Source organism: Salvelinus alpinus, chromosome 6, assembly GCF_045679555.1.
Source record: "Salvelinus alpinus chromosome 6, SLU_Salpinus.1, whole genome shotgun sequence".
NCBI classification, from domain to species: domain Eukaryota; kingdom Metazoa; phylum Chordata; class Actinopteri; order Salmoniformes; family Salmonidae; genus Salvelinus; species Salvelinus alpinus.
This window is the reverse complement of record NC_092091.1, coordinates 53,631,677-53,658,699: the sequence shown is the minus strand read 5'-3', so window position 1 is coordinate 53,658,699 and position 27,023 is coordinate 53,631,677. Positions and strand designations below refer to the sequence as shown.

The following is a 27,023-nucleotide window of genomic DNA, read 5'->3' as shown; positions in this document are numbered from 1 at the left end:
ATTAGTTTAAGCAGACTGTGTGTCTATTGTTGTGATTTAGATGAAGATCAAATCAAATTTGATGACCAATTTATGCAGAAATCCAGGTAATTCCAAAGGGTTCACATACTTTTTCTTGACACTGTATATCAAAGTGTTGGTTAGATATCAAAATGCCTTTCTTGCTTTAAAAAAAAACACTCCAGATCCAGGTCCTTTGCTCAAAGATGAAGCAAAATACAAAAAAAAACACAAAAAAACGACCAATTTTAACGCCACACACAAATTAAGGTTTAAATTGGCCATTTAAACCTTAATTTTTCATCAGGGAGAAACTGGTGACAAAAACACAGTTTCTGAAAGACACATCAACAGCACGTTTGAAAAGGGAAGAAGTGAACTCCAGCGTTCAGTCTCTTATCACCAGTTGGTGGTATTTGTTAGTCTGCACCACAGTCCCAGAAGTATTTCAGAAACTGAAGACGTTTTTCAGGTTCGATCCTCTTCACAGTAAGGGGTGATCTTTGCTCCAGGTGGGCGTCAGATCCGACAGCCAGGAGAGAATAACAGAGCTTGTGTGTGTGTCTGTGTGTCCATTGCGGAAAGACTGCTATTATGATTGCACATATCTCTCTTCTCCTCAAAAGGACCTGTGGCCCCGAAGATTAAAGAAACGGAAGCTGACCATTCGGCCTACCGAGAGACTGGCAGGAAAGCTGAGAAAAGACTTCCGCTCCTTTTGTCTTCTTTGATCTTAGTTACCCTTTGAATCCCCAGGACATGGCTTCACTTCTGAAGAGAGAGCTTGGATTGTCCAAAATGTCACCATATTCCCTATATAGTAGTGCACTACTTTTGACCGGAGCCCTATGGGTTAGGTTAAATAGGGAGCAATTTGGGATTAAGCCCTTAGCTTAGGCTGCACAATGGTGTGGATGCTAGATGGTGGTAGGAGTTGTTAACGCAAAAGCAAATATGGTCATGTTCAAGGTTGAATGGACTTACTCAAAAACGGAATAACAGCAAGGAAAATCTACATCTAAAGACTTACTCGATCAGTGTTAATGCAAAATAGAAGGATGAGCAAATGTATGGTACAAAAGCAGCAATGTCACTGTCAAATTAAAAATAATACTGAAAACTGTTGAATATCAAAAGCATCTAGGTAGAAAGATTTCTTTATTCTGGAAATATACCCATCTTCCCTGTCCTGTTGCATTGTGGATACAGGTAGTGTACACACGACACACGCACTCTCTCTCTCAACCTTGCTGTCTCTCTCTCTCTCTCTCTGACAGCAACAAGTGGACGGTGGACGAGCATGGGAAAAGAGTCGGCTGTCTTCTCACAGTGGGTGATTCAACAGAAGGGATTTTCATAAAAGCTCAGAGGCTCAGAAGAGCAAAGTTCAGAGCACGCCACACGACTGAGCCCAGACAGGCAGAGAGCAAAAGAGCAAAAAGAAGTGAAGGAAAACAACCCGGAGAGAAAACGAAAATATAATGTTCCTCATCTCTATTTCTGGCAGCCAATATGGAGTGACAGAAAAGTTCACGGATGCCTGCGCAATAATTGAAACAAGGCAAGACAATCTTATATTTCTCATGTCCATGACGTGGATAGTACTTGTTTTCTTTCTGTCCTTGATTGGAACCAATGGCATAATTCCAAAAGTGCAAACCCTAACCTACTTGGCACTCTCGGCAATGCCCAATCAAGCTCTCAAAGTATTTAATTGAAAACAAATGCTACTTAAACCCAGGTCTGGCTGGCATATCGACGGTATTGTACAAAAGGACAGTACATGGAATGTGTTGTTTTCAGTGTTTCTTGGGAGGATACGGAAGCCATACTAGCATACCTAGTAAAATGCCAGTCACTGCCTGTGGCTACATGAGGTCATGTCCTATAATAACCAATAGAAACAATGGTCAGGTAGTCATGTCACAGACAAACTTGGTGTACCAAATGGCACCCTATTCCCTTTAAAGTCGACTACTTCTGACCAGTTGAGGACTGCTATAACGAGTGCGCTGAGGGGGGGAGTGTTTTAATAAATAAAAGTAACAATCCAAAACAAGAAACCACGAACAACGTACAGCAATGACACAGAAACAATAACGCCTGGGGACGGAACCAAAGGGAGTGACATTTATAGGGAAGGTAATCAGGGAAGTGATGGGTCCAGGTGAGTCTGATGATGCGCAGGTGCGCGTCACAATGGTGACAGGTGTGCACCATAACGAGCAGCCTGGTGACCTAGAGGCCAGAGAGGGAGCACACGTGACAACAGCAGATAAGTCAGGGTTTTTAAGTTTTAGTAAGATAAGCGGACAACTGCTATTTTCGATCACTTATCTCAGATTTTTCCAGGACAATCTGTTTTTTTTATCTGAAAGAAATGTTTAAGAAGTGTTACTCCTAGCAAATAACAGCAACACATGCCTTAAAGAAGCGTTTACACTTTAAATCTCAGGAAATGTAGATAAAAACAGACTCAATTATTTTCTCCTTTTCCATGTCAGTAAGTGAAGGGTGGTTGTTCTCTGACAAGGAGAAAAGACATGTCCTTGCTAGAGGACACTTGTTGCTAAAATGAATGGACAGCTCAACAAAACAAAAGCCTGTGGGTGGGAGAAAACTAGAGAGGTCGCAGAATGTGTTAGTAACACTACTGCTGGCCTGGTCAGCTAAGGCCATATGGATTCTGTTTTAGCATTAATTGGGGGGGGGGGGGGGGCGACTAGAGCGGTCACACAATGTGTTAGTAACACTACTGCTGGGCTGGTCAGCTAAGGCCATATGGATTCTGTCGGTCTGCGTTAAGTGTGTTGGTTCCCTGTTATTGATCTGTACGCCATGAAAATAAAGAGCTAGGGGATCTATTGACCACTGGGTAAAAGAGACACAGACACAGTCACAGCAACAAACACACACACACACACATGAGAATGCATACAAATGTGCACGCACGCAGACACACACAGCAGATCAAAACTAAATGGAAAGGACAGTATAACCCCGAACCAGCTGAATGAACCACGAATAAACCATCATCCATCCCAATGACTATCCTAGTAAAAAGCGAATTAACGGGCATCTCGCTCAACACTCGAGCACACACATTGAAGAGCAGTGGAGCTAGAGACTCAAAAACAAGCAAGAATAAATACAACCTAAAAGCCGAGCGGAGCTATCAAGAATGGATCAGGTATGCATTCATTCATAGGGAGAGCAGTGGGATGTATTTACTCATAAGTGTCACTCGCCGTAGGGGGGCAGGGAAGGAGCGATGTGTCCCGCAGAAAGAGTAACTGTCTGATTAGGTAGGTGATGAGGTGGGTTGATTACGCCCAATTTGCCAATTTTTTTTGCCCTCCGCATTTACGCAATCCGAAGCAACCGCCTGCTGTCAGCAATCATTAGTGTTGGTGGTGACTCAGTTATCTGGACCGTATGACCCCTTGCAGGTAGGCAGGCACACACACCCCATACAGGGTTTTGACAACCTGGTGGTTCTGTTTTTTCTTCCTGCTAGACCTGGGTTCAAATAGTATGTGTTAACTTTCAAATAAAGCACTTCAGGTGCACTTGTTTGAGTCTTGTACAATGGAACCAATAGTGTAGTCCCAAACACCGCCCATCTCATGGCACTCCAACTATGATTCAACCAGTGGGCCCAGTGGGTTTCTTCTAATGGCCTCTATCGATGCCTCCGGAACTCTGATGGAAATGTTCGGAAATAGTGTTTTCCACGCAATCCTCTCTGAAGGAAGAGACTTTGTGGTTTTAGGGTTCACTGATTGCGAGGTAAAACACAACACCGACCTCATCACTCTAAGCTGGGTAAGTTAAAGGGTGTTTTCAAACCTCAAAAAGGAGTCTTCTGTTGAGATGAGCACTTTCCAGGCCATCTGTTTTGGAGAGTTTAGGAAAGTCTTAAGAGAGGAATGTTCAATGCAGTCCATTTTCATGGTTTTCTTTCCTTCGCACATAAGAGAACTAAGAGAATGGTTATTAAATTAAATTACGAAAATAAATGGCCAACTCTCATTCCCTGAGGCCTTCAATAGCAACTGACCAATTTTGTCTTTTTGGTTTCAAAGGCTCATTTGTTCAAAGAAAAAAAAAATGTACTGAGAAATGCTCTTTCAAAAACATCAATACAACTGATGTGAAAGAGTGTACAGTACCTTCTGCTCTTTGAGTGACATTGTGACAGACATTTATGAATGTGACATGCTGATTACAGCTTCAAGAAAATAGGAGACAAAAAAAGTTTGGAAAAAAATACTGTATGTTAACCAAATGTACTGTTTAATGTGGGATCAATTCATTTCCAAGACAAGTCCTGGTAAGGACATGAAATCCTTCAAAAGTCCAAAATAAATACAGTATATTTAATTCACCCTGGCTCAACCCAAAGAAACTACAAATCCTTTGAATTCAGTCCTACAGAACACCTACTGATTTGAATAGACAGTCTACTCAAATAACCAGAGAAAATATATTTACACACCCAGAAGCTACAATGAATAAACTGTCTATCCTTTCTTTTTATTCCTATTATTGTCAATTTTACCATATTATGCCCCCTTTCACAATAACCACTTGGAAGCAGATAGAAAACAAACGTCAGTTGATTTAAACTAACACCGGGGGAGAAACCTTGTGTTATAAATACTGAATGTTAATGAACATTTAAATTTGGATAATGGATATTGAATTATTCAGTAAGAGAGCTGAACGGTCTTGGGGCATGTCGTCCCCGACATAAGATTGATATTGCATGGTAATGTCGGTAAGTGACTAACAATAAGTTAGACTAGAGGAAAACCAGAGGATGTAGCGCTACTAACAACGATGAGATAGATAAATAGTGAGAGAAAAAGATAGAGATAGAGAAAAGAAAGATACAGAAAGAGCATTTTAAAGTTTTGTGGTGGAAGCATCATGTTATGGGTATGCTTGTCACCGGCAAAGTGAGTTTCAGGATCAAAAGAAAAATGAAAGGAGCAAAGCCTCAGTAAAAAGGTAGAGGAAACCCTGCCTCAGTTTTCTGAATACCTAACCCTGGGATAGTTTGATTTTTCAGCGGAACAATTATATACATTGAATGCCCAAGGCTTTCCAAGAGGTGTTGAGTGTTCCTAAATGATCCAGCCTCAGTCCTGACTTAAATCTGCCTAAAAATCTGAGACAAGGCTAGAATATTGCTGTCCGACAATGGTTCCCAACCAAATATACTGAGCAATGTTGACAAAAACAATGGATAGATGTTGTCCTAAGAGTTGTGCCAAGTTGATAGAAAGGCAGAAACATGTGAAGACTATGCAACGGATGTGTAGACTTTCGCTGGGCACATTATATAGGGAATAGGGTGCCATTTGGAATGCAGGAAACAGTCAGACTGGGAGGATTACACCTGCCCTCCTATCTGCCCAGCTCAGAAGGAGACCGTGTATCACATGTGTGTGTACCATGGGGATTACCAAACAGTCTTATTGGATTTTTTAAAAGGCAAAAATCCAGGTCTCCCCAGGTAATCCATCTATCCACCACCCACACGTCAACAGCAAAATGCATCCAACTGCTTTCAAATTCTGCTTCGCTGCCAGACACTCTGAATTCATGATTCTTCGAGCGACTCCACTCTTTACCCAGATGGGATAATGGATTCGCAGGTGTCATTACGAGGCATTTGTCAAAAGCCTTATGTCATTTTTCCCAGAGATAGAGCTTGTGTACGACACCAGACAGGGACCAAATATGACCTGGACTACCAGGCCTGGTCTGCACAGTGGACGTTCAAGCAACAAAAGGAGATGCAAGCCTCCTCCGACGTCATTTCAGTTGAATGGAGATGACGGGAGATAATAATGATGGGAATTATGGCTTTTATAGCTATTCAATGCTTCCTGACACACTTCCGACCTGACCTGCGCTCATGTTAATAATAACATGTCCATCTCACCTGGCTGAGAAAGCGAGAACGATCAATTAGGCTGCTGGTGACCCGAGATTAGTATTTAATTCACTGTATATACTGTTCACCTTTCTCATTGGCTCGCGATGGAATGCCCCTAAAAATACATCAGAATAAATTATCTATCATCAAAGCCTTTCAAACAAAGGCCCACAAAAAAACGGTAGCCCAGCCACTTGGTTTGCTATGTAACTGAGGGATGATAAACAAAAATATGACAGAGTGGGCAAGTCAAAAGATGTCCATTCGGGGACCCTATTGGAAGATCTTGAACTCTTGCGCCCATTATCTGTACCAATGCCTATTATATGTACCACCCTACTTCAATGGTAGAACACGAACAGCCTCTGGTGTCTGCTGAGGTAAAAGAAGTAGGCTTCCACTTTCAACAAAACATAACGGAGGATATTGCTTTTTCTCCATTCTAATTATTGACAGCTGCTGCTAACTATTTAAAAATTAGAGGACATACTATGGAGAGAAATAGTAAAGGCCTCTTTTTGTACGCACTAACTCCGCCATGGACAAAGCAAATGTGGAAACTAATGCCGATTTTGGACGTTACTTGGATAACGGCAAAAATTATTTAAGAATTTATGTACACTGAATAAAAATATAAATGCAACAATTTCAAAGATTTTACTGTGTTACAGTTCATATAAGGAAATCAGTCAAATGAAATAAATTCATTAGGCCCTAATCTATGGATTTCACATGACTGGGAATACAGATATGCATCTGTTGGTAACAGATACCTTTAAAAAAAAAAAAGTAGGGGCGTAGATCAGTCAGTATCTGGTGTGACTACCATTTTCCTCATGCAGCGCGAAGCATCTACTTTGCATAGAGTTGATCAGGCTGTTGATTGTGGCCTGTGGAATGTTGTCCCACTACTCTCCAATGGCTGTGATAAGTTGCTGGATATTGGCGGGAATTGGAACACGCTGTTGTACACGTTAATCCAGAGCATCCCAAACGTGCTCAATGGGTGACATGTCTGGTGAGTATGCAGGCCATGGAAGAACTGGGACATTTTCGGCTTCTAGGAATTGTGTAAAGATCCTTGCGACATGGGGCTGTGTATTATCATGCTGAAACATGCGGTGATGGCGGCAGATGAATGGCACAACAATGGGCCCCGGGATCTCGTCACAGTATCTTTGTGCATTCAAATTGACATCGATAAAATGCAATTGTGTTTGTTGTCCGTGGATTATGCCTGCCCATACCATAACCCCACCACCACCATGGGGAACTCTGTTCACAACGTTGACATCAGCAAACTGCTCGCCCACACGACGCCATACACGCTGTCTATCATCTACCCGGTACTGTTGAAACCGGGATTCATCCGTGAAGAGCACACATCTCCAGCGTGCCAGTGGCCATCGAAGGTAAGCTTTTGCCCACTGAAGTCGGTTATGACGACAAACTGCAGTCAGGTCAAGACCCTGGTTAATACGACGAGCACACAGATGAGCTTCCCAGTGATGGTTTCTGACAGTTTGTGCAGAAATTCTTCGGTTATGCAAACCCACAGTTTCACCAGCTGTCCGGGTGGCTGGTCTCAGACGATCCCACAGGTGAAGAAGCCAGATGTGGAGGACCTGAGCTGGCATGGTTACACGTGGTCTGCGGTTGTGAAGCCGGTTGGACATACTGCCAAATTCTCTAAAACGACTTACGGTAGAGAAATTCACATTTTATTGTCCCCAGCACAAGGTGCACCTGTGTAATGATCATGCTGTATTATCAGCTTCTTCATATGCCACACCTGTCAGGTGGATGTATTATCTTGGCAAAGGAGAAATGTTCACTAACAGGGATATAAACTAATATTTGCACAACATTTGAGAAAAATAAGCTTTTTGTGCATATGAACAATTTCTGGGATATTTTATTTTAGCTCATGAAACATGGGAACATCACTTTACATGTTGTGTTTATATTTTTGTTCATTATAATAAAATAAAACACATAAAGCCTTCATAATTCATAAAGGTCATGTTAACTGACTGATATTACCTCAAAGAACAAAATGTATAATATCTCCTAAGCTTGTGTTAAACGGCAAAAATAAGGTCTGAGGTTATCCCAAAACCCTATTCTTTCCCCATTAATTTTCACCATAGGATTGGCTGAACGAACCAGAGGTAAGTCATTTCTGGGTTTTAAGACTACAAGCTGGCGAACTCTATAGAGAAAGTGGTATTAGTTCAGCTAAAAGGTTTATGATTGGGCTCTATCTAGCCTGTATAAAACCATAGAGCAATGACATGACATTGATGTAGCCTACTCTTACTTTTTTATTCGATTCCAATTGATGTAATCCATTAAAAACAACTGTCTTTAACTGAAAAAAATTCTGGTATGGTAATTTACTATCAAGATCGGGAGTAAAATATCCCTTGACTGTCCATATTTGAAATGTGTAACTAAATCATGTCAACCGTGATTGAGTTATACAGCCTGTACTTTTTTATCAAATGAAAATGTAGGCTAATAAAGTTATTTCAAATGGCATATATCATATTATTTTGCCATTTAAGGTGAAACATTTGAATGAAAGATAGGCCTATTATACTCCAAGCCTTAAAGTTTCTGATGCTCCTAATAGGTCGACATTTCATTGGGGGCGGGAGTAGAGAACCTAGATGCAGATGTCTGGTATCATAATCACTTGACACGGTAACAACGAGAGATCAACTTTTTCCCCTGGCTTATTCTTGTGGGTTTTTGGTTGCAAGCAAGTTTGCTTTAACACGCAGATGCATGTAATCTCCCGTTAGTAGCATTTTAAGAAACACAGGGCTAGTGGTATTGCTTAGCACAGTGCTGCATACTGCCTGTTGGTTCTAGTTGAATAGAATAAAAAGTAGTGTTGGAGCTTGATTCATAGCTTCAGCACTGCTGGAGTAAATGTGCATAATATTAAGCTGCAATACTTTACATGTATATCAACATGGGGTATGTGGATCGGGGTGAGGTGCGAGTGGGGGTGCTGTAGGATTATTTAAGATACTCGTTGAAGAGGTAGATACTCTGCTGTCCTAGCTTCAGGGGGAAGCTGGTTCCACCATTGGGGTGCCAGGACAGAGAAGAGCTTGGACTGGGAGCTGCCCTCCCGTAGGGGTGGAGGGGTCAAGAGACCAGAGGTGGCAGAATGGAGTGCTCGGGTTGGGGTGTAGGGTTTGAGCATGGCCTGAAGGTACGGAGAGGCAGTTCCTCTTGCTGCTTCATAGGCAAGTACAATGGTCTTGTAGTGGATGCGAGCTTCGACTGGAAGCCAGTGGAGAGTGCTGGGGAGCAGGGCAAAAGGGGAGAACTTCGGAAGGTTGAACACCAGGCGGGCTGCAGTGTTCTGGATAAGTTGCAGGTGTTTGATGGCACAAGAGGGGAGCCCAGACAACAGCAAGTTGCAGTAGTCCAGACGGGAGATGACAAGCACCTGGATTAGGACAATGGAGTTGTCAACCGTGATGGAGAAGTGTTGGAGCGGACAGGCCTTCGCCGGGAGGAAGAGCAGCTTCGTCTTGTCGAGGTTGCGCTTGAGGTGGTGGGCCAACATCCAAGCTGATATACAGTGCATTCGGAACGTTTTCAGGCCCCTTGACTTTTCCCGCATTTTGTTGCATTACAGCCTTCTAAAATGGGTTAAATAAAAAAATGACCTCATCAATCTACACACAATACCCAATTTGTTGAAATAACAGAAATACCTTAGTTACATAAGTATTCAGACCCTTTGCTATGAGACTAGAAATTGAGCTCAGGTTTATCCTGTTTCCATTGATCAACCTTGAGATGTTTCTACAACTCGGGTGAGAAGGGCCTTGATCAGGGAGGTGACCAAGTAGATGGTAAATAGTTTCCTAGGGTTAGAGGCAGAAGCTTGACATTTAGAGTGATATAACGCGGCTTTGGCAGTGGATACAGAGGTAGAGAAGGTAGAGAGGAGGGAGTGAAAGGTTGATAGGTCCTCTGGAAGTTTTGTTTTCCTCCATTTTCGCTCAGCTGCCCGCAACCTTGTTCTGTAAGCTCGCAATTAGTCACTCAGCCACGAAGCAGGAAGGGAGGGCCGAACAGCCTCTAGTAAAGATGAGGTCAAGCGTATTACCTGCCTTGTGAATGGAAGTGGACTGGGAAAGGGTGAGGTCAGAAGAGGCAAGAAGGGGAAAGAAAGAGTAAGAAATAAATTATTTGAAGGCAGATGTCGGGAGGTTGAAGTCGCCAAGTACAAAGAGCTGTGACCATTGTCAGGAAATTAGTTTATCAAGGTGTCAAGCTCATTGATGATGAAAGATGACAACAATGTCAATCTTGAGTGCACAAGTTACAGTGACAGCATGGCATTCAAATGAGTAGATGAGCGAGGGAGAAAATAAAAAACCTCCACTTACGAGAAATGAGTAGCCCTGTGCCACCACCAGAATCTCTCAGACTATGAGAGAAAACATAGTCAGATGAAGAGAGCAGCTGGAGTAGCAGTATTCTCTGTGGGGATCCATGTCTCCGTCAGGGCCAAAAAGTCAAGGGACTGAAGGGCACAATAGGCTGAGATGAACTCTGCGTTTTTGACAGCAGATCGGCAGAGACCAGGAATTCCACATGGGTTGTGCACACAGGGTACACTAAATTTGAAGGGTTGCAGCCAAGGGGTGGGGAGGATCTGGACAGCTTACAGTGAGATGAGTGAACAGGTATAAAAAAAACACACACGTCTGAAAATAACTAGGTAAGATACTCAAGTGAGAGAGTGGTGTGGAGCCTTCCTCTCTTTCCTACCTCAAACAACTCTGCAGAACCGTCTTTGTTTCGGTGATGGTCTTAGTTTTGCAACGAGATCATCGGTTTCAGCTGCCGCTGAGGAAACAGGGGAGACTGGAGAACTAATACTAATTGCTAATTGCCTTGCAAAGGTGAAGACCATACCTCCTAGTCGGTACGAATTGCCTAGGAGAGGAGAAACCACTCCCCCTCTAATACATCCACTGATTACCAAAACAACAACAGTCACAAATTGCCCTGCCCCTTAATCCTGGTTGACGGGTCAACAATCATCTGCACATTAACCACCAAGTAGGCTGCTGGGAAGACAGGCAGCACTTAAAGCAGAACGACAGTTAAAAAAAGACAGTACCAGACAACAAAATATAAAGACAAAAATTATACTTATCAATCCTGGATATCAGGAGTCCTCTAGCTAGAGAATGACCCAGAATAGAGGAGTCCTTTAGACCGCGCCAGTTCAATTCAATATATGTTTTATGCCCAAAGAACATCCACAGTCCCTATTGATCACCACCATGGGTGCACCCACAATTGTTCATGATTCAGGCATTCGCCTAACAGTACCTTAAGCTTGTAAAGATAATACAGTCTGTACGCATCAAATGGATCCAGATTATGACAATACAGTGCTCTCTACTCCTCAAGCAAATTTGGATTTCATTTTGGAAAACAGGAAAATAAGAAAGTTAGAGGAAAACAGTGCTGGCGCTAAGCTAGGCTCAGTGTGGCCTGACAGAGCAGAACAGTACCTGAGGCCACTAACGCCCTACTCAGACTGAGCACCTAACCTTATCTGAACCCCATTCACCTGGGCCCGTATTTATACAGCGTTTCAGAGTAGGAGTGCTGATCTTCTACTTTTTTAAATAAACAAAATATATTTTATACTTTTTAACCTTTTCACACGTACCAACAAACAGGTGTGATCATTCTACAGTGGTCCCTGCAGCGTACGCTCAAACCGGTGTGATTAGAATGCTTCTTTAGAACGTCCAGTTTCGATTGATGCAACAGTCAGAGTTTGAGCTGGCCACACTGTTTTTTCACAGAAACATTTTGCACGAACACAGTCCTTACAAAGTTATGTCCTGAATGTGACCAGTTTATTTTGGGATGTAATGTTCAGACATTCAGAGAAGTAGAGACAGCCTTACACACTCCTCCAAACCGCAAAATGTAGGCTACATGTGTCCTAGCGCTAACTGAGAAAAGATTAACATAACACCAGCAGTCATATTTAGATAACTCTCGGCTGACAGAAACCACAATATGAATTAGGCAATAGGAATTACTATTTATAATTCATCACGTCACGGGTGAGCTCACCATTGATCGAAATAATTGAGTAAAACACTTTGTAGTAATCTAAAGTTATCCGACGATGGGTAGTTTGTGCGCGCCGCCATGTTTGTTTTTTACTTGAAAGATGAGAGAACCATTCCTTCACCTCAATTTAACATCTTTGGTCTGAGAGACGTTTACGTGACACCCACTTTCCCAACAAGTTCGACAAAAAGTTAGAACATATGAAATCTTACACTACTTCTCTACTATTCAAATCGTAACAAAAATATCTGCTAACAATCAAAAGTTACAGCAGTTTGTCGGAGTTTAAAGTGATGTAAAGTAGCTAGCTAACGTCAGCTAACAGCTCTCTCATGTCTCTTCACTGAGGTCCCAAACAGAGCCGTTGCTATTAATACTCACACACACAGAGGAGCCCATGGGACAGCGAAGGCAAAAACCATGAGGAGGGTGAAGAGAGTGATTGAATTTAGAACAATAGTGTAATGATGATGAAGAATTGTGAACACCAAGAAATAAGCTACAAGGAGGCAGCCAAGCCAAGAGCGCGTCGTCTTCCTTCTCAGAATCGTACACCATGCTACTCAACTGGCTAGTTTTCCTGTCTTTAAAGAGAAGAGTGGTTTGTACATTGATCCTGCTACCCTGATTGGATAGATGGAAGCCATTTCCGTTCACTCGCTTCATATTTCACCTAATCACTTCTGATCGCATGTGTCGGTCTAATCATTTAAATTACTGCGGCCTCCTGTCAGCCTGCTACTATGATAAATCAATAGGCGAGGACATTTGCTAGCAGCTACCAATGTGAATTGTATCTAACAAGCGAAGTGAGAGTAGGGAAAGAAGAAGAAACGCTGATCTGCATGCGGACTGAGTGACAGCAAACTTGTCTGCCAGCTTGCCCTCCAAGTTTGGAGGACAAGACACACAGTCACACACACACATCCGCATGCTGCTGCTAATCTGCAGCTGTTTTGTTCTATAAACCTGCAGATATATATTTTTCCAACATCTATTTAGGCATAATAAAACACTTTTCCTTTCACGAATATCAACTGTCAATTTATGGATAACAACACACTAGAATCTGATACTTAGGCTAAAGGGGGGGGAAAAATCCATTGTTTTTTATTGCGTGTGAAAACTTCTTTCAGTTTTTACACGGGTCAACATAGACATTTTAATATGAAGGAGAGTTCGGTTCAGTCAGTCAGCATCAGTGATTTGTATTTTCCTGCAACTTTCTGAAACGGCACAGGAATGTCCCTGTGTGTGTGTGTGTGTGTGTGTGTGTGTGTGTGTGTGTGTGTGTGTGTGTGTGTGTGTGTGTGTGTGTGTGTGTGTGTGTGTGTGTGTGTGTGTGTGTGTGTGTGTGTGTGTGTGTGTGTGTGTGTGACTACACTTTGTGTAGCCAATAGTGATGATGCTAATGATAAACTACTTCTGGTGGAAATGAAAAACCTTTTCAATGAAATGTTAACTACGAGGTGGCCTATGCATACTGTACCTGGTAGAATGATATCAATCTAATGGCCATTTGTTTAGCAAACTCTTGCAAAACACACCCAAAATCTAAATGTATATTTTTTCCAGACCTCAAAAGCAGCCCTTGATGTGGTTTACGCATTGTTGTGGACTTAGAACATCCAATTGTGTTGTTTTTCTCTTTACAAAGTGTGGTTTTGAGAGCAAAAACTTACAAAAAAATGAGGGGGAAATTAAACCTGAAAAAACAAATTGGAGAAGACGGAATATGGGAAGAAACAAGACGAATCAGGCAAAAAATAAAATAGATTTATAGGGCCCTATGTATGCTATGCTCAGTTAACATGTGTGTCCCCCTTGGGTTTAAAGCTGCTCAGAGGGAAGGGGTTCCCCTTTTCTGGCCAGTGGGTCCCTCTTCCAACTGATCTCCCTCCAGTCCAGAGAGGACTGTCATCCAAATACATAGTGATTTTTGGGGGGTTTATTTGTATAAAACTTAAGCAATGCCTCATTGTCTTCTGTGTTCTATTATTACAGTTTACATATACTGTCGTGTTCTAGTAGCAGAGTGTATACAAGTGTAGTAGTCCTAGTATAGTTATTTCTGATTAAATGTGTGATCTAACTGCCGCACAGTCCAAAGTAATACGATTGATATATAGTAGTATATCAAAGTAATCAGACCAATTATCTTTCTACATTTAACTTTGACTATATGTACAGTAACTGCTTTGCTTTAAATAGTAAAGTAAAACTTCTTCCACTACCACAAAAATACTTTTAAAGAGCTAAATCAAGCCCAACTACTTTACTTCATGTAAAGTTACCATGTAGTTCATTGTGATCTTACAGGCAAAACTTATACTAGATCAGCACTCCAACTCCGAGATGCTTTATGAATATGGGCCTGGGGGTGGAGGTGACCTTCTCACTGTTGAAACTCTATGGTTTATCCAGAGGTATTGTTCTGATACATAGAAAGGTCTCTTCACATACAATAGCCTAGCATGGTGCTCCAGTCCGTTCGTGTTTTAGCCAACTTCACACTCCATCTCTCTTGTCTCTGTGGTCTGTAGAGTGTGGACACTCTAGTGCCTCCAGTCCAATCCTTATCACTCATATTAATTCCCAGTGGAGGTGCATCTCCCATATTTCCTGTCGGCCTAAGGCCATTTACCCAGCAGGGCTCCCAGTTTAAAGGGGCAATCTGGAATTAGTACAAACATGTTTTAACTCAAATGGATGGCCAGTTCTTGCATCCATATCTTCATCTATGAATTTGAGAGTGGTTACATTTATCCAGCCCCATACCTTAGCTGTTTAGCAAAAAAGTGGTAGGGTGACAGCTTTGCTGTTGTTTGAATCCCAGATTCCCCCTTTAAGGAGCCTCTTAGTCTTACTGCCAGGATGGACAGGGCCTGATCCACCCACTGTGGTCGATACTGAATCGCATTGGCACAAATTTCTAGAGAGAAAATGGGTCAAAATCCCAAAGAAAATGTAATCTGTTTATTGGAGTGTGTACCAACAATCTGGGACAGTTTCCAATTAATTTTTCCGGTTTCTGTTTAACACAACTACTTTCTTAGGAAGCACATTTTATTCTCAAAACCAGAAAACAACACTGACAAGTCAACTGTTCTGACTGTCTGAGTATGCCTGTGACTCACAGAGTAGACAGTCCGGAGAGTATATCCAAGTGTTGACTTTTGACATCAGTACGAGATGGCGGGCCAAGCTCACAGTGCCTCGGGAGTCCATTAGCATTCAAAGCTAGCGCTGCATGTCAAAAAGCAACTACGTCAAAAAAACAAGGTCGACGGAGGAACGGCGACCACGAGTCAGAAAAAACTAACGTCTCAAATTCGTTTTTCATAGACTTAAAGGTCTGTGCTGTGTTGCAGCGATTAGGTTGTGTTGCTAGGTTTTCCTCTGCGGAGATTGACCAATGTGCCGGATTAGGTGACCCAGACTGTAACGTAATAGTTATTGTGAATGTCGAAACACATAAAGACACAGTAAATCCTCCATTATCGTGTTATAAACACACTCTGAGTTTGTCCCCATAGTACAGTATGTGTGTAGTATGTGTGTTTTGATGTATTGTATGTCGCCGTAGTACACTAACCCTTTGCCAACTCACTTGAGTGATTTTTGGGCACTTTGAAGATACAGTCAAAAACTCATTACACAATAATTAATCTCTCTGTCTGTGAAAATCCTAGTGGATGGCGTATATAGCATTGCTACTGCCTTAAAGTTCATGAGACCTGAAGCGCTGTCACCCCAGAACCAGAGATGCCTTTTCTGGGTCAGTGGTACTGACAGAGCATCGTAAATACATTGTGTTTGTTGTGTTGTGGGTTATTATCCAGGGTCTGCTCTGGATTTACCTTCCTCTTGGCCCGGAGCTGGCCGTGGTAGTTGTCAGATGAATCCCCCGGGATCTCTCCCCCCCACAGCGTCACCCCGACGATGGTGTAGGTGATGCCCATTACCATTAGGGGCAGTAGGTAAACCAGTAGCATCACAATGATATGAAACCTGGGCACGACAGGGAGAAGAAGAAAACCAGAATGTAAACAAAGATGATTGATTAGAAACAACAATGAGCAAAATGGCTCTGGCCCATTTTTAAAGAGGATATGCGGGCAGAGAAGTAAGGGATGAGAGGAGGGAGGAAAATAAGGGTTAGGTAAACTAGACATGATAAAAAGAGCAGTTCAAATCTCAGAGAGAGGAGAGAGAGAGGGAGAGTTAGGGAGAGAGAGGAGAGAGAGAGAGAAAGAGAAAGAGAGTGGAGAGAGAGAGAGAGAGAGTTAGGGAGAGAGAGGAGAGAGAGAGAGGAGAGAGAGAGAGAGAGAGGAGAGCGATAGAGAAAGAGAGAGAGAGTACCAGTGTGCACTTCCAGAGAGGACAAAAGCAAAGGGAAGAGAGAAAAGCCAACTGTAGGTGCTAATAGGATGACGCGTTTATACTGTAACACAACAAAAGGAATAAGGTGAGATAACACATTGACTGGTAGAGAGACGATTGAAAAGAAGGGCTATGCTAAGCTAGCCTAGAGAGGGCAAGCTAATCATCTCTATCTCAACTGGTACAGTCACATCTTTCCATTGTCACAGCCAATGTGTGATGAGCGCTCCGGCACAATATGGCTGCCATAATGCATCATAATGCTGCCATATGCATCCCTGAAGAAGGCCACGGGCTGAAATAACAATAAATACGCTTTTCTATCAACTTCCACTGTCCTCCAAGAGTTGTTGAATATCCTCCTCACTTCAGTTGGCTCCTCAATTCATGCATCCCATAATGCATAAGCTACCATAAAGTGTAACCATGTAAAACTGGTGTTAAACGGGTGTTAAACGTGTCTCATGTGAAGTAGTCGTATAGACGTCTAGAATGAGGTGGCCTGGTACGATGTACCGCGGCCAACATGAGTTCAAATCTGACATACTGCTTTTTCAGCACTCTCTCTCCTACCTTTCACCTCTATCTCTCTCTATCCAATAAACAAATAAACTTTAAAGATACAGTTGAAGTCAGAAGTTTACATACACTTAGGTTGGAGTCATTAAAAGTCATTTTTCAACCACTCCATAAAATTCTTGTTAACAAACTATAGTTTTGGCAAGTCGGTTAGACATCTACTTTGTGCATGACACAAGTAATTTTTCCAACAATTGTTTACAGACAGATTATTTCACTTATAATTCACTGCATCACAATTCCAGTGGGTCAGAAATGTACATACACTAAGTTGACTGTGCCTTTAAACTGCTTGGAAAATTCCAGAAAATGATGTCATGGCTTTAGAAACTTCCGATGGGCTAATTGACATAATTTAAGTCAATTGGAGGTGTACCTGTGGATGTATTTCAAGGCCTACCTTCAAACTCAGTGCATATTCGCTTGACATCATGGGAAAATCAAAAGAAATCAGCCAAGACCTCAGAAAAAAAATTGTAGACCTCCACAAGTCTGGTTCATCCTTGGTAGCAATTTCCAAACGCCTGAAGGTACCACGTTCATCTGTACACACAATAGTACGCAAGTATAAACACTATGGGACCACGCAGCCGTCATACCGCTCAGGAAGGAGACGCGTTCTGTCTCCTAGAGATGAACATACTTTGGTGTGAAAAGTGCAAATCAATCCCAGAACAACAGCAAAGGACCTTGTGAAGATGCTGGAGGAAACAGGTACAAAAGTATTTATATCCACAGTAAAACGAGTCCTATATCGACATAACCTGAGAGGCCGCTCAGCAAGGAAGAAGCCACTGCTTCAAAACAGCCATAAAAAATCCAGACTACGGTTTGCAACTGCACATGGGGACAAAGATCGTACTTTTTGGAGAAATGTCCTCTGGTCTGATGAAACAAAAATAGAACTGTTTGGCCATAATGACCATCGTTACGTTTGGAGGAATAAGGGGGAGGCTTGCAAGCCAAAGAACACCATCCCAACCTTGAAGAATGGGCGTGGCAGCATTGTGTTTGGGGGTTGCTTTGCTGCAGGAGGGACTGGTGCACTTCACAAAATAGATGGCATCATGAGGATTGAAAATTATGTGGATATATTGAAACAACATCTCAAGACATCAGTCAGGAAGTTAAAGCTTGGCCGCAAATGGGTCTTCCAAATGGACAATGACCCCAAGCATACTTCCAAAGTTGTGGGGAAATGGCTTAAGGACAACAAAGTCAAGGTATTGGAGTGGCCATCACAAAGCCCTGACCTAAATTCTATGGAAAATGTGTGGGCAGAACTGAAAAAGTGTGTGTGAGCATGCAGGCCTACAAACCTGACTCAATTACACCAGCTCTGTCAGGAGGAATGGGACAAAATGCACCCAACTTATTGTGGGAAGCTTGTGGAAGGCTCCCCGAAACGTTTGACCCAAGTCAAACTATTTAAAGGCAATGCTACCAAATACTAATTGAGTGTATGTAAACTTCTGACCCACTGGGAATGTGATGAAAGAAATAAAAGCTGAAATAAATCATTCTCTCTACTATTATTCTGACATGTCACATTCTTAAAATAAAGTGGTGATCCTAACTGACCTAAGACAGGGAATTCTTACTAGGATTAAATGTCAGGAATTGTGAAAAACTGATTTTAAATGTATTTGGCTAAGGTGTATGTAAACTTCCGACTTCAACTGTATATACTGTATATTTTGTATAAGGCTTGAAGGAGGCTAGTCTACAAAGGAGGCTACTGGGCTAAAGGTGCCGTTACTCACATGAAGGGGTCGTCCTCCTTGCGGGGCCAGGCCACATAGCAGATGGTCCGGCGGGGCAGGATGCGGATGGTGGAGTAGAAGCAGAGGGGGAAGGCCAGCACCACAGCCAGCGCCCAGATACACAAGATCACCACCTTGGTGGCTGTGGCCGACAGCCGTGGCTTCAGAGGGTGGATGATGGCCATGTACCTGCAGGGATCAAGATGTCGAAATGGGGTTGAAGGTCAAACATAAGGAAAGGGAAAGGGGGATACCTAGTCAGTTGTACAACTGAGTGCATTCAATTGAAATGTGTCTTCGCATTTAACCCAGCCCCTCTGAATCAGAGGAAGTCCGCTCATTAATTTAATTTAGGAGTCAGGGAATTAATTGGAAGTCCAATTCATTAATTTAGTTTTTGTAGTGGCAAATTACATAAATGAATGTGTGAAGGTTATATAACATGTTTGACATGCAATTTGAATGATTTAATTCAATTCCTGTACTGAATTGAGAAGGAATTGACTGCAACCTTGCTCCTGTCTTGGTCTTCTGTGTTTCCAAAACACAAAGATGTTCCACTTGAGGTCTGGCGGTCTCTATTGTAACATGGATTCATTCATATCCAACCAGATGCTTTAGAACAAAGCCACGGACAAAGTTGAAACAATGGATCGTCCAAATTAGTGGGAGATTACTCTAAACACACTGTAAGCCTGGGGACACACTTTATTATGCTGCTGTGTCCTCTGATTTGCCTCGCTTTATGACTGTCCATTACTGAGAGCCACGGCTCGTTGATGCTAATGCTAATTATCATCTCCTATCCTTGAATGAAGCGCCTCGCTAACAGACAAGTTCCCTTCAGGACTCTGTTTCTGATAACTTTCAGAGCCCTGGCTGCCACCTCAATGACAGTCCGAAATCCCCCAAAGGGCCGTCGCTAGAGAGCAGTCCGTGCAGTCCCTTAACTCGTCTGTAATCACTTGGCATTTAGTCTGAGTGGCACTTGGGCCCTGGTATTGAGATGAGAGGAATTCAGAATTTGTCAATTTAACTTCAGTAGTAGTCCAGGTGTGTGTGTGTGTGTGTGTGTGTGTGTGTGTGTGTGTGTGTGTGTGTGTGTGTGTGTGTGTGCGTGTGCGTGTGCGTGTGCGTGTGCGTGTGCGTGTGTGTGTGTACGTACAGTGCTACTGGTTGATTAAAAGAGCCGAACTACGCAGGGGTCTGCTCTTTCAGGGCTTCATTGTATTTCATCACAGACATCTCATTATGGTGTTTTCCTGAGGTCTTTTCTTAGGCGAAAGCAATACCCAAGGGCCGCCAAGACCAAAATTGATACTTGCAATGAAGCATTTCGTAATTTCTTTAGGCAATAAAAGGAATAAAGGGTGGAAGTAATGCATGAAAAGGGTAGAGGGTGAAAATCCTGCAGTAGCCTACACATCAGTCTTCCAAAATGTCTTACTCTCCCTTTGCATCACAAAATTGGCAATGAAAGAATTTGAGCATTTCATTCATTAAACCTCTCTGGGATATTTGGGACGCTAGCGTCCCACCTCAACAACAGCCAGTGAAATTGCAGGGCGCCAAATTCAAAACAACAGAAATCCCATAATTACATTTCCTCAAACATACAAGTATTTTACACCATTTTAAAGATAAACTTGTTGTAAATCCAGCCACAGTGTCTGATTTCACAAAGGCTTTACGACAAAAGCACACCAAACGATTATGTTAGGTCAGTACCTAGTCACAGAAAAACACAGCCATTTTTCCAGCCAAAGATAGGAGTCACAAAAAGCAGAAATAGAGATAAAATGAATCACTAACCTTTTGATGATCTTCATCAGATGACACTCATTGGACTTCATGTTACACAATTCAGGTATGTTTTGTTCGATAAAGTTCATATTTATATCCAAAAATCTCAGTTTACATTGGCGCGTTATGTTCTATAGTTCCAAAACAGCTGGTGATTTTACAGAGAGCCACATCAATTTACAGAAATACTCATAATAAACATTGCTAAAAGAGTGTTGTGCATGGAATTTTAGATCCACTTCTCCTTAATGCAACCGCTGTGTCAGATTTTTACAAAAAGCACACCATGCAATAATCTGAGTACAGCGCTCAGACAACAAAACAAGCCATACAGATATCCGCCATGTTGTGGAGTCAACAGAAGTCAGAAATAGCATTATAAATATTCACTTACCTTTGATGATCTTCATCAGAATGCACTCCCAGGAATCCCAGTTCCACAATAAATGTTTGATTTGTTCGATAAAGTCCAAAATTTATGTCCAAATACCTTCTTTTTGTTTGCGCATTTAGTACACAATCCAAACTCACGAGGCGCGGGCAAGTCCAGGCGAAGGTTCAGACGAAAAGTCATATTACAGTTCGTAGAAACATGTCAAACGAAGTATAGAATCAATCTTTAGGATGTTTTTATCATAAATCTTCAATAATGTTTCAACCGGAGAATTCCTTTGTCTGTAGAAATGCGATGGAATGCAGCTAACTCTCACGTGAGCACGCGTGATCAGCTAATGCCAGACCCCTGATTCAATCAGCTCTCATTCCCTCATCCTTCACAGTAGAAACATCAAACAAGGTTCTAAAGACTGTTGACATCTAGTGGAAGCCTTAGGAAGTGCAATATGACCCCATAGACACTGTATATTTTATAGGCAATGACTTGAACAACTACAAACCTCAGATTTCTCACTTCCTGGTTGGATTTTTTCTCAGGTTTTTGCCTGCCATATGAGTTCTGTTATACTCACAGACATCATTCAAACAGTTTTAGAAACTTCATAGTGTTTTCTATCCAAATCTACTAATCATATGCATATTCTAGCTTTTAGGACTGAGTAGCAGAAAGTTTACTCTGGGCACCTTTTTATCCAAGCTACTCAATACTGCCCCCCACTCCCAAAGAAGTTGGCCCAGTGCAGTCAAAAACTGGATTTATCTGTGTTCTATATATATTTCCACACTATGAGGTTGGAATGATACTGTGAAATTGTGAAAATTATGATAATGACCTTTAAGTGTAAGAGCTGTTTGAAAAGATCGCCTAAACTCAGCCTGTTTTGGTGGGATGGAGTTTTATCCTGCCTGGTGACACCACCTCTCTGCCAGCTAACGTACTTGAGAAATTGCTTTTTCCTAAGAAGCTATTCTTGTTTCTTTTTGACTATTTTAATTGAAAACAATCACAGTAAGGTACTTAATTTTTATGCAGAAATTGTTTGATATTGAGATAAAAACGTCTGCATTGGAACTTTAATGATTTTGTAACTTGCATAGTCTCAGCCGGTAACATCAGTTATGGGCTGCTGTGCCTAACATGACCGTCTAAGAATAACGAAAAATAATGAAGTGAGGGACTTGCTTGAAGAGTGTCAACTACCAACAATGGTAAATCTAATCAGTCCCATCTCAAAGAATACACTCGCTGACAGACTGGCACCTCGTCACACTCTTCCCGCTAAACGTGAGTGTGTGTGGGAAGATGTCTTGCCGTTTTTATTTTAATAGGTGTGTGTAGGAGTCTTATCTGAAGTGCTGTTCACACAGGAAATTCGTTTTACTTCCACATGAAATAGGGATGGAGGGGTGGAATGGGGGCACATTCTGCCCTTAATAGAAGGGGGGCACATTTACGGTTGGCCACCACATTGCAACCCTGTGCCATTTCCAATGCGACAGACTGTCTGAATTGCGCTGCACATCAGTTCAGCCATGCAACAAGTAGGACTGGAGGTTATGTCTTTCAATCTGGGTCAAATCTATGTTCTCTGGTCCTCTTGTTCTCTTCATCTCTGGCATGGGGTGATCAAATTGAAGGGACACCTAAAAATATGGAATTGTCTGCCTCGGCTGCAGGAAGGTCATGGAGAGCAGAGCCTAAAGGGTGCTCCTTTTGTGTTGTCGCAGCCCTGCAGGAGATACCAGTGGCTCACACTCACTACTTCTCCTCCATTATCACACCATAGCTCTACAGTATATAATGTAACATGGGGATATTGATCAATATCAAATCAGCCAGAGTCCCATTTGAAATGATAATCTCATTAAGTGACAAGAGAGTCATTGGGGGATGTGTGTGTGTCTGTGTTTTGTGTGTGCCAAGCCACTTGTGTTTGATGCAAGGGTGTGTGTGTGTACATGCATGCCTTTTATGGAAGTGCTTGTGTGTGTGTGTGTGTGTGTGTGTGTGTGTGTGTGTGTGTGTGTGTGTGTGTGTGTGTGTGTGTGTGTGTGTGTGTGTGTGTGTGTGTGTGTGTGTGTGTGTGTGTGTGTGTGTGTGTATGTGTGTGTGTGTGTGTGTTTCTTGTGTGTGTCTATGCGTGTGTGTGTTATTTTTACAAACCAAGTCTGGCATCTGGCTTTGACTAGGGTATAAACAACCCTTCAGGCCTGTGGTGTCGGGAAACAATTCACTTTGAGGTCAAAACAACAAGTCCTGTCTTGTCTGTCTCATCTCTTTAGCAGACTATCGGAGAATGGTGTCAACAGTAGGACAGCAACTCATAGTGTTTGACTGACACCCCGTTGAGTGAATACTATTCAGTTAAAATGCCAATTCCAATCAATCTGCTGTCAAATTAGTGAATCATTTAAATTCACTGCAACCAATCAACCAATCAATTTCTTATAGAAATAAGAGAGCCGAGATGACTCTCTATGTATACAGTGCATACACAGTATATCAATGCACTTCATAGTTAACACCAGATTCGTTTGTGCTATAGCCAGCTCCTATGATCATAATCAAGCCATGTATTGGCATGACAAGGCATAATAATGACCATAGGAGTTGGCAAGGCAGCGCAGATCCAAGCATACTATCAATATTTAACTACACATTTATCTAATGGGTAGCGTTTCTCTGAACGGTCAACTGATGTGAAGTGGATGCACACTAACACAACCCTCAGAGGCACCTCCATCACCGGAATGGATGTGTGTAGGCTTCCCCAGTGACACCCCCTGAAGACGCCATAAATAAGATATTAGTGTCTAAAAATGTCCAATAATAGTGCGGGCTTGTGCCAATTTGTCAAACGACTGTAATTAGGGGTGTTGTCCAAATGTAGGTTTTATTTTCCTCGAGTGTAAGTAAAGCCCAGTGAAGAGTGGTTACTGGCGTTTCTGTATTTCTATTTGGTCATACCTACACACACAAACACACGCTAAACTGCCACACCCTACACAGATGCAAGCATATGATCGCCCGTGCACGCAGGCATGCACACTCACACACACACACACACACACACACACACACACACACACACACACACACACACACACACACACACACACACACACACACACACACACACACACACACACACACACACACACACACACACACACAGTACTCTGCCACCCCACATGCAAGCAGGCCATCAGTGTTGTGTCAATGTGACGTTCTACCTGCTACACAGAGCGTGTTGTTTTGAGAGCAGAGGAGCAGAGGGGAAGAGGGGAAGAGCGTCCTTATTCCATTTTTCCTTATCGTACCATATTCATTGATTATGCATAAGTTATATGCAATAGCTTTAGTCCAGTTTCTCACAAGTACTCATTAAATTGTTGCTAGTGGTTGTACTAAATGATCCTCTAATTACACAAGTTGCTTTTGTATACAATGTGAAAAGTAATCTATGTAGCTAGCTAGAGTTTCTTCTCGACAGTATCTTCTTGGCTTCATAAATCTTAGTAAAATAACCAATGGTGTCTAGTGGAGGCCATATGCAACCAAAATCAACTTTATTTCTAATGATGATTCACAAGATAGAATTAACACGTGTGTCAGCCATCGAGAACTGAACCTCAGAGATTCTTGAGCTTGGACGCTGCCATTGGACGTGACGCAACGCGAGCACAACATGGACAGTATAGCAGCTTTCAGTGATTTCAAAGGAAGCATTCCCCCAATGGCTGATGACTGACGGCAATACCAGATGCCCGATGGCTATAGTGTAGCAGACAAACCTGCAGTTACTGATATGCCAGAACACGCTACAGAAACCTGACACCGGCTCCGTCTAGATTTACAGTGTGAATCACAAGGACATTTCCAACATAGAACCTGTAATACAGCTGTGCTCTGATGGTCTGGATAGGTGGCAGTAGTCTGGATATTCCATGTCTCTTGATATGACTGCCAAGGTAAGTTAAGAATATGTTTCACCTCCCCTGACCTCCATCAAGAAGATGAAAAGCATTGCTAATTTCACGGTTACTAATCTTTTTTTATCTTTTCATTTTTTCACTTTTCAAAGGCATAAATGTACACACATGCATGTACGCAGGCATCCACATACACAGACACACAGGCACGCATCATTGGACACACGCAAACTCATGATTACACATGCAATAGACTGCCCTCCCCAGCATAGACACACGTAGGCATGCACACACACAAATTAACATTCATGCATGCATGCACAGACACACGCTCACACACAATATATACCCTACACACACACACACACAGGCATACACACACACACACAGGCATGCACACACACACACACACACACACACTGTATCTCACACAACACACTGTCATCCTACACATGCAGGTGTGCACACACACACACACACACACACACACACACACACACACACACACACACACACACACACACACAACCTACTGCCTAGATAGAATGAACAAAGAAACATACATTTCCTTAAACTGGAAAAAATGCAGCCATGGTGTGTGATCTCCATTCAATAACTACTTGAGGGAGATGGGGGAGGGAGGGTGGGGGGAGAATACCAGTCCCCTACAACCTCATCAGCATCACCATGAAGAGTGAATCCTATGTTTTTTTTACTGGTGGAAAATGCTTGTAAAGAATCATGAGAAGTGCTGAATAATAAAGTGTATAGATCACCATCATAATAATTCATAATTAATCATAATACATAAATACCATTATTGATTTAAAAAGTAGGCATGATCAGCATCAGTTGCCTACCTATCAACGGCAATTGCAGTCATCGAATAGATGCTTGCGAACACGGAGGTGACGGGGAAAAAGTTGTGAAACCTGCAATAAGCCTCTCCGAAGTACCAGTCTCCGTGGGCAGCATATATGAAATTAATTAATGTGTTGAAGGCGGCCATGGATGCGTCCGAAAATGCCAAGTTCAAAAGGAAATAGTTGGTGACTGTCCGCATTCGTTTGTGGGCGAGAATGATCCATATGACAATGAGGTTTCCGAACACAGCCACCGCCAAAACGGAGCTGTAGGCGACCGACCACAGGGCAACTTGCCAAGGCGGCTGAACAAACTGATTCGTAAAGTTCCCCGTTGTTATGTTCGATCCATTGAGTGCCACGGCTGCCATTGTGACTTCAATTGTCACTTCCTACTGTGGAATAAGTAGTTTTTTCAGGCTGTGTCCTTGAAATCTTTAGAGAAGAGTAGATATTTAGAGAAGATTAGATAGCTGCACCACCGCGCGCAACGCACCTCTCCGCAATACGCCAGTAAAAATTATCTCAACTTTGAATAAAAAGACCTGTCAGCTTCGACTCCACCGCAGTCGCCTGAACGCATCCCATTTAGAATTTTAGCTTTGAGTGCATGCCTCTACTTCGGTGAAGATGGCAAATACGAAGTATAAGTTTCCATCCGCATCCACCACTTGCCTCCTGTTGAATGTGAGCGCGATGGCACCGCGGGGCCCCCAAGCATATGCAGTATAAACTGTGCGCGCATATAATGACGTACCACCAGTAGAAGCTGGCACAAATAGGCTAGAAAACTCGATTGATTCTGGCACTGCTAATTTTAAACTCGGTGCGGGACAAATAGGTCGGATCAGGCGTCTGCCTACACTCAGTAAACCTAAAAACACAATCCCCAGTGACAACATGATGTTTGAATATTTGGGAATCCCCCGCATGCATTCAAATATCAGACAGCATATCCATATTTTTCATGTTTTATCTTCTTACCACAGTTGATCAATTCTGTCAAACAATTAGGGCTTTGATTTGTTACTGATATCTTTGCAAATATTTACTTTTGAGAGATATGTTTAATGTTTAAGTGCAAACAGTAGCCTTTTAGTCATATACCTTAAATGTTTCCACCATGGCATGATGGCATGCATCTCATGTTAGGTTGATGTAGCCCAAGCCTTACAAAAATAACGTCAACAAAATCAGCAGGAAAAAAATGCATGCGGTTTT

General features: G+C 42.3%; 1 protein-coding gene across 1 annotated transcript in view; it reads right to left on the bottom strand.

Annotated features, from left to right (window-relative positions):
- The window catches only part of LOC139578895 (neuromedin-K receptor-like), a 37,124-nt gene extending 10,636 nt beyond the window's left edge, over positions 1 to 26,488 (bottom strand). The window contains exons 1-3 of the mRNA XM_071407022.1: positions 25,800 to 26,488; positions 18,808 to 18,996; positions 15,943 to 16,093 (exon numbers count right to left, since the gene is read on the bottom strand). Coding sequence (XP_071263123.1) covers positions 15,943 to 16,093; positions 18,808 to 18,996; positions 25,800 to 26,173 — 714 coding nt within the window. The 5' untranslated portion in view covers positions 26,174 to 26,488. The remainder of the gene's footprint in view (positions 1 to 15,942; positions 16,094 to 18,807; positions 18,997 to 25,799) is intronic.
- Positions 26,489 to 27,023: the final 535 nt, after the last annotated feature.